Genomic DNA, 12,746 nt, shown 5'->3' on the forward strand with positions numbered 1-12,746 from the left:
GGTTGCAAGATTGGTCAAATCTACCGAACCCGTACAGAGATTAATTACTGACAATAACTGATAAAATATGAAGTTTTTTCTTAAGAAATATTTGATAACTATCTGGACAGTATAAAGAAATTTGCATGTGAAGTTGGAAAATTTTCTGATGCATAAAAGTATTTTTAATCTTAAAATGAAAATTACTTTGCATGACAGATGGGCAACATGTGAAAAGAAAAAAAGGCATGAGAAAAACATTGCTTTACAAACCTTAAGACTTAATAAAATAATTTTATATTTTGCGTATGAAAGCATTGTAATGTTTACTGATAATCTGCCAAATTTTGTTAACATTTGCTTACTAATTTAAAAGTTATAGCATGAAAACTATATCAAGCACAAAATGGTTACGAGGTCGGAGCCAGGGACCGAGCCCATGCTGAAAGAGTTAAGCACTGGTGTAAGAATTTGATAAAGAGGAAGTCCTGGTTTAGAGTTAGTGGAGTTCTGTCTGCTTTGGGCTTGAAATCCATAATGTGTCAGTCTCAAAACAGTCATATTACTTGGGGTTATTGATTCCAAGCTTCAGAAGGGGCTAGTTTTTTATGCAAATTTTTGGTTGTCATAATTTCTAGGCCAATTATACCAAATGAAATATTTTTGATTAACAAAAGATTAGGGAAGTTATTTTGTACATTTATTCATTTGTTGGCAAAAATAAAATACAATATTAAAATTATATAAATTATAAATATATAAAAAATAAAAACTTGCTTATTCTTCTCAGCCTTACAAGTTATGTATTAAAAGGACTAAAAACATTAACATTTAAACTGAGCTCTTCTTGGACTGTTCTTGTCTAATATTTATTACTCTTAGCTGTTCTTTACTATAGATACATTATTTTCTTGAAAAATTGCATGAAGTTTACTATTTGGCTTTTTTGTAGAGTTCACAAGAATTGTTATGGTGTCTACATATTATTCCTGTGATAATAGTACAGAGTATATTAATATTTATAATATCCTTACTATTCATTACTTAGATGAAATATTACACTCAGTTATAAATTATTTTCTGTGATACAAAAGGGGTAATTATCTCCTTACATGTCACTAGTTAGGTTTCACTTGGAAATTTGTTTGCAGTTTTTGTCTGCTCACTTAAGAAAGGATGTTGAACTAGGGATGATTCTGAGAATAGAAGGGTCATCTTATTAGAATAGGTTAAAATCTACAAGTAATTTTTTCTTGGAAAAAGAAGTTAAAGAGTGATCTCATTGGGGTTTTCATAATTATACAGTGTATCCATAAGATAAAGGCCTTTGATTTCATTGTACTGCATTCTGAAGTCAATAGGATGAGAGAACAGGAATTTAAGATTTGGAAAAAGACATGCTAGGCACTAGTGAAGAGAATTTTATATTTCTAACAGGGTGACTTCCTATTAAATGAGTTGTTACCAGCATTTGTGGAGTCCATCACCTTACAAGAGTTTAAGAGAAGATGTGATGATTCCCTTAATAATAGTGTGTGTGTGTTTGTTTAAATTAGTGTTTCTGATTGTTACTGTTTTTGATCACTCTAGCTATCCCAGTCATCAAAATATTGTTGTTATATATAGTATTCATTATTATTATCAAGATTCATGAAAATTAATCATCTAATCAGTAGTTATGGTTATTACTATTTTTGGACATTTATAGTATCCAAGTAATCAAATATTAGCTATTACTACTGTTGGCATGACTTTGTGCAACAATATTTATGAATTCTGCTCTTATATGTCCAAATAGTAGTATAGCTTTAAATTAATACATTGCTTACATATTACAAACTATAAATATCAAGAATTACTTAGGATAAAGTTGTTTCAGTGAAAAGTTATGGCTAGTTAATATTGATTATTCTTTTATTTGCTTAAAAAAATGTTAATTGTTGAATAACTTGCTTATTTAACTGTGTCTGTCAGAAATTAAATGTATACTAACAACAGTCTGATAATACATAACACTCTTGTTAACTTATTTACATAAACAGGATTCCTTTAATTATGACTAGCTCTAGCTAGATAGGAAGGACTGAAATGGGAAAACAAAAGACTGTCACAGGGATGCATAAATACTGCATAGTACAGTAAGCCTTAAGTTGTTTGGCTTATCAATTTCTCAGCATGCTATTGTGTTTCTATAGTTTCTTCTAATCTGTACTATAAAATGTAAACATTAATCATTTTAATGTGTTCTTTCTGTTCATATCAACAACTTCTTGCATGATGATTTTATACGTATATAAGTTGTTAATTATCTTTTAAGTTCTTCATGCTGATGGTGGAAGTACAAAAAATTCTGAAATGTCTCTAGCTAAAGAATTTTACCATGTTACCATGATTTTAATATTTCAATTTTCACTTTATGAATAATTTTAATATCTGCAAAGGTGTCATCTAGTTTCATCACAAGTTTTCATGCCAAATAGTAAATGTTATACTATCTTTATTTTTGTAGGGTCAATGTGAAATTGTTTTCATTGAATTATATATTACATACCATATACTCTGAGAAGAATCTTGACAAGTTTTATCGTATGAAATCTAAGGACTATTATTTTAACAAATAATTTGTTTATTCAGTAAAGTAGTATTTGATAATTTGTTGGAAGAAACTCACATAATAGTATTAATTGTATTTGCAGTTTGTTATAGATTTTGTACTACATTGTCTATATAATTTCACGTATAACAGTTTAGAATTAGAAAGTAACTTCATCTATTTTAATATTTCTTACAATATTTCAAATATGGAAATTCAAATGCAGTGTAAAATAAATATTTTAACAGATAGCTAACAGTTGAGAGTTGTTAAAATGGATGACCAGCTTAAGAAAATGATGGGTTAAAACTTCTTAAGACAGTTTATTGCATATGACTTAAATTTTGGCACAAAATAAGGAATGAATAATTTTCATTAAATAGAATAACTAAAACTATTTCTGAACTTGTTCAAAAAAATAAAGATTTAATGTAGGTGTTTGTGTTTGATATTCACACTTATCAAGCCAATGTGGCACAATGCTTAGAACACATGAAAAAGTAATATGACAGAATGTACCAAAGACACAATTCATTCACAATAAATAGGAATAAAAATTAATGCAAGCTAAAAAGAGCCCATTACATCAGTATAATTATCCGAAATTGAACATTTCTCAAACTTTGAATAAATGATCATTTTTTTGCCATTTGAAAATTAGGCCAAAGGTAGTTGCTGATCATTGTTGTGTGACAACTAAAAAGTCTAGTTTTTCTTAAGGATATTAAGTTGTGAATATGAATAATGTGATCATGATGGATCACAATAGATGTTCGGGGATGAAGAAATTAGAAGCAATAGTAATACATGCTTTGTTAATACAGAATTAAAAGTTTGTCAGGCTAAGATGTGAAAAAAACTTGTACGTCTTCATTTGGTTTCTTTTTTTTTGTCCTTTAGGAGATTGAGCTTTTTAGTTCTTCTCTTCAACAATTAAGAGCAGCACATGGGAAATTCCAGGACTCAAAAGAATGTGTTGAAAAGCTGACTCCAGACACCAAGGGAAAGGAAATACTAGTGCCACTTACAGGATCTGGATCCTTTTTCTTTATTTTACATTTATAAGGTGTAATTGATTTCTTGGAGCTACAATAGATTTTCATTTCCTTGTAGCATGCATTACATCTAACTCTTAAACACCCTGCAATATATGTTTAAGAAGATCAAAAAAAAAAGTTGAAAGTGTACTAAAAATTATGAAGAAGAAATTTTACTTATGAATTTATATGCTCCTTGAAACCTGTATGGGTGAAAATGATTTAGTATACAAGTAGGCTCCTTGTGAATCCAGAATGCATCAATCTTAGAAGTGTTGCTCTGGATTATTTTCTAAAGTTAATAAATCTATGTCTACAGAAAAATTGATGTCAACTGTGCATTCTTGTTAAAAATACTATACTTTTGGAACTATTAATGAAAAGACATCATTTTAATTGTATCTTTCTGGATGTTGTTGTGTATTTTCTGTGAGAAGATAACACAGTGGTTTCCAAATTGTGTATCATGGTAAGTTGCTAGTGGTGTCGTAAGAGTTACACCAAATGAAGTATAATTAAGAACATACAAAAACATGTGGCAGCAGGGTTATCACACAAATCAAGGTAAGTGGGTTAGGGTGCTGTTAGTGAAAAAAGTTTGGAAACCACTGAGACAGAGAATGAAAATCTGCAATATGCCTTAACTGTACAGTAGATGTATGTTTTGGGTCACTTCAGTGATGTTGACAAGGTGTTGTGTGACGTGGGGACAGGCTACTATGTTGAAAAGGTAAAACTGCATACTTACTACACGAGTTCTTGAAATAAATAGTAATTGAAATGCATGTGTAAGCATAAATTATATTATCTTATTGAACAATAACCTACATGTAAATAACTGTCATTGTTGAAAGCAGCTGGATGAGGAATGAAGAGGTTTGAATTAAAATTAAAAGCAATAATCTTAAGGCTAAACAAATAATGGGAGGCTAGATAAGGTTATCTGAAAAGGACAGTGCTATCAATGCAGTACTAAATCTGTTAGTATAGCTGTATGTGAGTATGACACTTAGGTTTTGCTTTAATATATATCAATGACTACAGAGAAGGAAATTATTATAGAAGATCTGATTAGTGGAAGATTACTACTAGGTTTAATGACAATTCTATATGTAGAGAAGTGAAAAACAAGTTGACTGAGATAAGTTATCTTTCTTACAACTCAGTGCTAGTAAACTAGTTAAAATTTGCTAAAGGCCCATTTCCCCATGCTTCAGGACTAGCTAAACATACTTTGTGCATCTATAAAAACAGACAGCCCAAATTTGTTTTAAATACAGTCTCATTACTTGTATTACATTGTATAATGTCAGTTAAAAGACAAGTTTTTATGGTTCTTGAGAGTATTCTTACACCCCTGAGTACTCTTTGTAGATAGTATTCTCTCATTGTGTTGTTAAAAGTGTTTATTTTATTTAGGACTTTGAGTTTGTGGCATATTTGCTTGGTATTGTTTGCTTTATAATTTTCAGTTTAATTTAAATCTTTTTTATATCAAGTCATTAATTTCTTTGTGTTAGAAGTTTTGATGCCATCTTCCAAGACTCGCATGGCCAATATTATTACTATAGGAGTTGAGCCTTGTGACTACCTTCAAGTTAGTATTTCAGCTCTCGAGTGAGAGGAGGTTTGATCTCAACCCATCATTAATGACCAGTCTGTTACCCAACTTACATTTTAAGAGTTTGAGGCCTAGTTTGGGCACAGATTCTGCTATAATGTCATACCTGTGCTCACTTCTCAGTTTCCTTTGTTGCTTAAGGTCTTCAACACATTTTCTCAGCCATCAACTCATAATTGAAGTCTTGGTTCTTAAGGTTTGCTCCCTTTTTTCCAGTACTTATGCTTTTTAAATTTTGTGGCTCTGATAATTTATGGAATGTAATAGATTACGTTAATGCAGAGATATGGGACTTTTGTATCTTTTTTAGGAGAAAATGAATAGCTTGTACCTTTGTTAAACAAAAATGTTACATATGTTTCTGTGGTTAGTATCATTCATATCAGGATAAACATTTTCACACTACCCCATGCTCGTACTTTTGAGAATTTAATTTTTTATTGTTAGATTTTGTTAGTAATCGACTTATTTCTTGGAAAACGTGTCTTAATGATAAAACACGAATGTAATAACAGGAAATATTTATTAAACATTTTGGAATCATAATTCCATCATCAGTAATCTGGAGATACAAAACAAACAAAAAGTATTTATAATTACAACAGAAATATACACATAAGAAATAAACAATTCAGTATACAAATATAATATGAGAAAATGAAAACTGAGGCACAAGTGAAATAGTTAAAATAGGTTTAAATCCAGTGAAGACTGTGTGTTATTTAGGGACAGAAGAAGAGTTGTTATGTATAATGTTTCTTTTATAAGAAATTCGATATCATGTTTGGCTGTTGAAATAATTTTAAAGTTTGAGAGAGAAATAGGATGTCCTGTTTCTGTGTTGTGCTGATAGATAATGGAGTTGGAAGGGTTTGTAACCTTTCTTCCAGTTTTTATAGATATGCCCATGCGTTGACATGCTCATTCTTCAAGGTGATGTTTGGTTTCACCAATATAGGAGGCTTTAGAATCTCCGCACATGTATAAGTAGACAAGATGTGAACAATGGACAGTTGGCAAACAATCTTTGTGGCAGAAAAAAGTTTTTAGTCTAAAATTAAGTTTCATAATAACTTTCAGGCCAATTTGGGGATAATAAGTGTTACATAACTTTTTAAACTGTTTCATGATAAGGGAGCTCTGTCTCCCAAGATATGGTAAACAGTTGTATAAGGGAAGTTTGAGTACAGTATGTATCTTAGGTAGTTTGACAAACAAATTAATGAGGAAGTTATTTTCTCCGAGAAATGCCTAAGGTAGCCATTTTGAAAGATAATGTTTTGTATGGAAGTAATTTCTTTGTGAAGAGCTAAAAAGGATGAAGTAAGTTTGTAGGCTCTATTTGTAATTATAAATATTATTTGTTTCTTTTGTACCTTTAGATTACTGATGATGGAATTATGACGATTCCAAAACATTTAATAAATGCTTCCTGTTGTTACGTTTGTGTTTTGTTTTATCATTAGTCTCTTATTTTTCAGAAAGTAGACTTATAGTAGTTATAGCACCAGAGAATGTCTATTCAATGTGATTTTGTGTTTTTAAAACAAGAAATTTCCAATTGGGGAAGTGACTCTTAGAACTAAATATTTTCTCTCAAAAAAAAAAGGCCTGGCATGGCTAGGTGGTTAGGGTGCTCAACTCGCAATCTGAGGGTCACAAGTTCGAATCCTTGTCCCACCAAACATGCTTCATCTTTCAGCATGGGGATGTTATAAAGTGATGGTTAATCCCACTATTCATTGGTAAAAGAGTAGCCCAAGAGTTTGCTGTGGGTGGTGATGACTAGCTGCCTTCCCTCTAGTGTTTCACTGCTAAATTAGGGATGGCTAGTGTAGATAGGCCTCATGTAGCTTTGCACAAAATTCCAACAAATCAAACCAATAAAAATTAATACAAGTGCAGAGACTCAGCTAAAATAGAATTATAAATAATGTATAATATGAAAGATAAATAAAATTGTAATTAAGATGTAGTAATAGGGTGTCATGTGTATATATATATTTCTGTGTTGACAAGAAATAAAAATACAATGAGAAAAACTTAGGCTAGGAAAAGAGTCATTGAGGAGATGAAACACACTAAAGTTCTAATTATAGACATGTTAAGTAAGATGCATTTATAAAACTGTTGTTGAGAAACAGTATTGTTGAAATATTTTTGCAATATTTTGAAAATTACAAGATTTTGACAGGAATTAAAACTGATCATGTGGTCATTGGAATTATACAAATAAAATTTTGGAAATAGTAATAAACAACTATGCATATTTAAGTTGTGTATATGCATTTATTTTATTATTATATATCTTTGAGTGATAAAGCAAAATATTTATAAAACTAGAATTATTTCATTAATGTGAATGGTAAACTTTTGTCAGAAATTTCTCTAGATTGCATCAGAATGCATTAATTTTTAAAACACTTTCTTTAAGAAGGCTTCACAATCCTCCCATCACCCTTCATGCACCCTTCCCAGCAAACCTCTTTGCCATTTGCAGTAACTGACTTCTTGGGCTGTATTTGTTGATTCAGATGTCTACTTCAAAATGTAATAAAATTCTTGCATGTATCTCTGGAGATGGTCAGGGATAAACTGTTTTTGGACCACAATGTTTCTTGCTCTTTATAATGGTATAAAGTATCAAATAATCTTGAATTCTTCAGTATTTCATTGGCTATTCCTGATCATCTTAGGCATTGCACCATATGATTCATGCGCCAGATTTACTACTACTACTTGGCTACTTATTGAAGTAGTAAATCAGCATTGTTGAAGATATCTTGGTTTTACCTGTCTTCAACCTTAAACTTCTCTCTTATTACCTGAATTCTTGTGTTTTGGATTTATGTTTCCATGACTATGTTTTGAATCAACTACCATTTTCACCCAACTTTAAACAGGAATTTCAAGGTGGTGTGTTGAGGGTTTCAACCTCTGGTTTATTGAGTCTCAAGTGGAAGCTCTAAAAAAGCTTATTTTTCACTTTGTATTTACTCTTTGAGGACATTAGTGAATTACCTTGTGATACATAAGTGCAACCATGCCTTACTGAAATTTATAATAAACTTACATGTGTCTTCTGCTGTCTTCTGTTACTCATAAAGCTTTAGACATAGCTCTTCTGTATTGTGTTGAAATAAACCTTGAGTTTTTAATTTTTTGCTACATTTTAATGGTCCTTTTTTGGTTTTGTGGAAAAGGACTATATTAGTTTGTAGTGATCCATCAAGATTGCAATTTGAAGTAAAAAAGGAAAACATGTATAACAGACTTCTTCAGTAGTGAATATTGTTTGGTTTGTGTATCTTTTATTATTATGACTTCCATAACTACAGGCTTCTTTATAGGACTCTTATAATCTGTTATTTCTGTATCTTTTAATAGAGGAATATCTATACAGTTTTTCACAAAACTGGCATTCTTCATGTTTCCTGGTAAGCAGGTGTGATAAGCATGCATTGGATACAAGAAATATTTCTGTACTGCAGATGTTGCTGATATGTTCTCTGTTTTTGGAAGTCTGTATGGGTGAGAACATGTAAGAGCAAACAATTGCAGTTAAAATGTATATATTTAATTGTTTTATAAAATTCCACTTTGTAAGAACTGCATTTGAGCGAAAAAATTCATGAATTCTGATGTTAAAAAAATGGCCTATAGAAATTTTAGCAAATCTTAGATTAAAAAGAATAATGATTTTTGTGAAAAAATGTTTGTAAATTTCTTATAATAGTGAAACTGCTACTTAATAAACATGCTATAGTTCATTGTATAAATATAAATATTTGTTGCTAACATACATACTGTGTTTATTGTGGTTGTAACATAAAAGTATAGACTATTTTGAGGTTGGAAAAGATAATTACATCTTATTTGATTTTATGCAGTGATTAAATAATGATTTTTCTTAGGTAATGTTGTGTTTAAACTAAGATTTTTGTGTTATTACATGCTTTTAATTTAGTTTTGTCAATGATATATTAATAAGAACAGACATTCTTTTATTTTTAATGCTTACTAATTCAAGTATTATTTGGCTAATGTTTTTAGTATGTCATTTATATTCACTTCTTTTGTTCTATATTTTTTTAATGTACTGTCCTTGAGATTACATAAATATTGAAATACCCTAATGAAAGCCAAAACCTAGGTATCAATAAGTAGTTTAATTGCTAGTTGTGAAGTAGTATAATATATATATATTATATTAACCACTAAGAAGTGTGTTTTCTAATCTATATCTGTATAATAAGAAATTAAATATAGATAAATAAATGAAATACAAGAAAAGCAATACATCTGATTAAATCATAAACAGCACGAGAAAAAAATTGTACGTAAACTTTTACAAATATTGTAGTTATTTTGTTTCTCAAGATATTTATTAGATATTAAGTAAAACAAAAGTTAGACCTTCAGACAAATTTTTTAATAACTAAAGTAAAAGTTCTATAGGATAAGTACTAAAAATTCAAAAACGAAGCATTTACCTTTTGAATCTATACTCTTACTGGAAAAAATAAATATTAAAACATTAAGCTTAAAGAAAAGCTGAAGAAAGGAAAATAGTACATGTGTCACATTTCTCTTTGTTTGTTCTAAGTCCTGATTAAAGTGTGTGTACAGATTTTTATTAGTATTATTTTTCACCAGGATATTTCAGCAGCAAGTGATTATTTTAAGAGGAAGAATAAATTTGTTGGTGATCAAATAACCAAAGTCCAGAAGTTGGCACAAGATAAAGTTACACTCAGGGAAAGTAAGTTTATAACATAACCAAAGTTAATATAAATTTTTAGCATCAACCATTCCTTTTACCTTAGAATTTTTGTGATAAGTTGTGAAGTTGCCAATTTAAGAAAGTTTTCCACATTTACTATGTACCTTTTCTTTTTTGAGTCTCTCATTCCTAGTGGATGTGTCCCCTTCTGTGGTTTCTAGCCTCTCATTGCAGGTATCTTCTTTTAATCTCTGACAGTCGTTGTGACTCATTTGATCCCACATGATTCTGGACATCCTCCTACCTCACCTTACCTTACCCAGACTTGTGTCTGTTTGGAGCCCTCCAAGGCTCCTGTATACATATATGGATTTTCATATCCATGGTGGGTGTAGCACAGATGGCACTTTGTGTTGGGTTGACGACAACCAATCCTTTGATCAAAACTTTTCACTGCCTCTTTTCTAGTGGGTAGCAGTACTGGATACCTGATCTATATCTGGCATGTGGTATTCAGAGGTGAAGTTTCCCTGTCTGTGTGTTCTCTATCTGATGATAATATTCTGTAGGCTTTCCATCTTTTGTCTCATCTATCAGGTCGTCTTATCACAATCCATTCAGACACCTCCTCTGTTGTTTCTTACTGCCTAAGTCTCTATTTTCCTGGTTTATTTGTTGGTCTATCATGTCTTCAAAGTTCAGTCCCTAGTGGCTCTTCCACATCTCACTTTCATGTGTTTGGTATCCAATTCTAGACTACAGCTCATCACTATCCCGTATATGAGATCTTGCAGGTGGGAATGTGGATGACCCACGTTACTTAAACCACAGTGAGGTTTTACTTACCCTGACTTTATCATCTTGCTCCAATCACCATTCTATGTTTGCAGTGACCATGATGGTGAGTTTATTTTTATCCTTTCTTTTTTTCTGATCTCACAACTATCATATTCAAACAATATATATTTATATTATGTAAACCACTGAGTGGCTGCTTTTGCCTCACAGGGAATACTTACCCAGAATTAGCATTGAGCAGGGAGAGGAATATAGAAAGTGTTAAGCCCATTCTACTCTTCTCAGTACCTGCTGTTGATATGAGGTTTTCAGCAAGACTGTTTTGACCTTGTCTATTTATACATGTATATAGATATATATTCCAGGCCATTCTTCACTTTTGAAAAAACAACAACAAAACATTACTTTGTGTGTGCCTGCCCTCACACATGTCTTGCACCTGCTGTCTTTAGTCACAGTAACCCATTGCACTGTCTTTCAGTGTGGGGCCTGTTACGTATTAGAATTTCAAATGGTCTGAAATTGAGTTAAATTTAGTAGTTAAATTGTACTTTGGATTTAGCAGTTAAGTGAAAGCCAATAGTCAGTTTATGATATTTGCCAACAAGATTGATACACACAGTTTTCTTTTTTTTTAACACAAATACATTTTAATATACACACAACAATACAATTTACAATAATAGTTATTACAAACAAGGATTTACAAACAAAAGTTTAACAAACTCATGAGCAATATAAAGTCTTCTTTCTAGTCTGGAACTTCTTTGATATCTTATTGGGGGTTCACGATGAGCGAGTTAATTATGAGTTGATGTAGGTAAATTCACTTAACGGAGAGCTAGCTAGCTTTGTCCTTTGTTATTCACCAGCCACGCATTCCGAGTTTTGCATGATAAATTTATATAATATTTCCATAAAAATACTAATGTCCGATGAGAATCCACTGAAGTTAAATGATTTGTAATGTTCGAACTTTGTAAGTGCTCCTGGTCAAATATCTGAAGTTTTATGATTGATAAGCATTATAACAGTCACAGTTATAGTTTTTGAAGTTTATAGCACACCAACTATTGCAAACTAATAATAAATACTGTTTTTTTTGCCACATTGCATTGATTATATTTATAGGCATGTGTAGAGTTTCTAGAAAAATCAGATTACATAACAGTACAGAGCTACATTAAGCATTTGCGTATATACATATATTGTTGATTCTTACACTTGAGAATCTTCTACAATTTTAGAGAATAGGCAGGAATTTCGCAATACATATTTAACACTATAAGCTATGCATGTTTGTAAATATAAACTTAATCTAAACAAATGTTGATATTAAAATAAATATATAATAACAAATCCATCACAACTCCCTCCTTAGAGAATTAAAAATTGGTGTTAGACAATTTTTAACTAAGATATTGTATATATATAATACATATACATTGACAACAATACATTATATATAATACATTATTCTAAGGATTACAAAACTTCAATATTCATGACAGTATGCAACACAATTAATACAAATAATCTTATGATCATAAAATTACATAGCACGTGAGAGTGCATCAGCACAAGTGTTATCAACCCCTTTGACATGGATTATCTTCAAATCATACTCTTGTAATGATAAACCCCAATATAATAGTCTTCTGTTTCTGCCCTTCATTTGGTTTAAAAATGTCAATGATCAGTGTAAATGACAATAGGTTGTTGTGATGCAGATACATACACATTGAGATGTTATAAAGCTAACACTAGAGCCAATGTTTCTTTTTCTACAGTAAAATAATTCTTTCAGTGACAATTAAACGTTTTAGAAAAACAACAAACAGGGTGTTCAATACCTTTGTCATCTGATTGTAATAGAATAGCACTAGCACCACAATCACTGGCATCAACAGCTAATATGAAAGGCTCATCAAAGTCAGGTGCCATTAATACAGGGTAAGTACACAAAAAAGATTTGAACTTTTCAAAAGCAGATTG

At 30.8% G+C, this 12,746-nt stretch overlaps 1 protein-coding gene across 1 annotated transcript in view; it reads left to right on the plus strand.

The window, feature by feature from the left end:
• Positions 1-12,746, plus strand: part of LOC106461488 (prefoldin subunit 5-like) — a 26,303-nt gene that overhangs the window by 8,542 nt on the left and 5,015 nt on the right. The window contains exons 2-4 of the mRNA XM_013921311.1: positions 3,473-3,607; positions 4,265-4,339; positions 9,887-9,992. Coding sequence (XP_013776765.1) covers positions 3,473-3,607; positions 4,265-4,339; positions 9,887-9,992 — 316 coding nt within the window. The remainder of the gene's footprint in view (positions 1-3,472; positions 3,608-4,264; positions 4,340-9,886; positions 9,993-12,746) is intronic.

This window comes from Limulus polyphemus, unplaced genomic scaffold (genome assembly GCF_000517525.1).
Source record: "Limulus polyphemus unplaced genomic scaffold, Limulus_polyphemus-2.1.2 Scaffold970, whole genome shotgun sequence".
In the NCBI taxonomy this organism is placed as follows: Eukaryota; Metazoa; Arthropoda; class Merostomata; order Xiphosura; family Limulidae; genus Limulus; species Limulus polyphemus.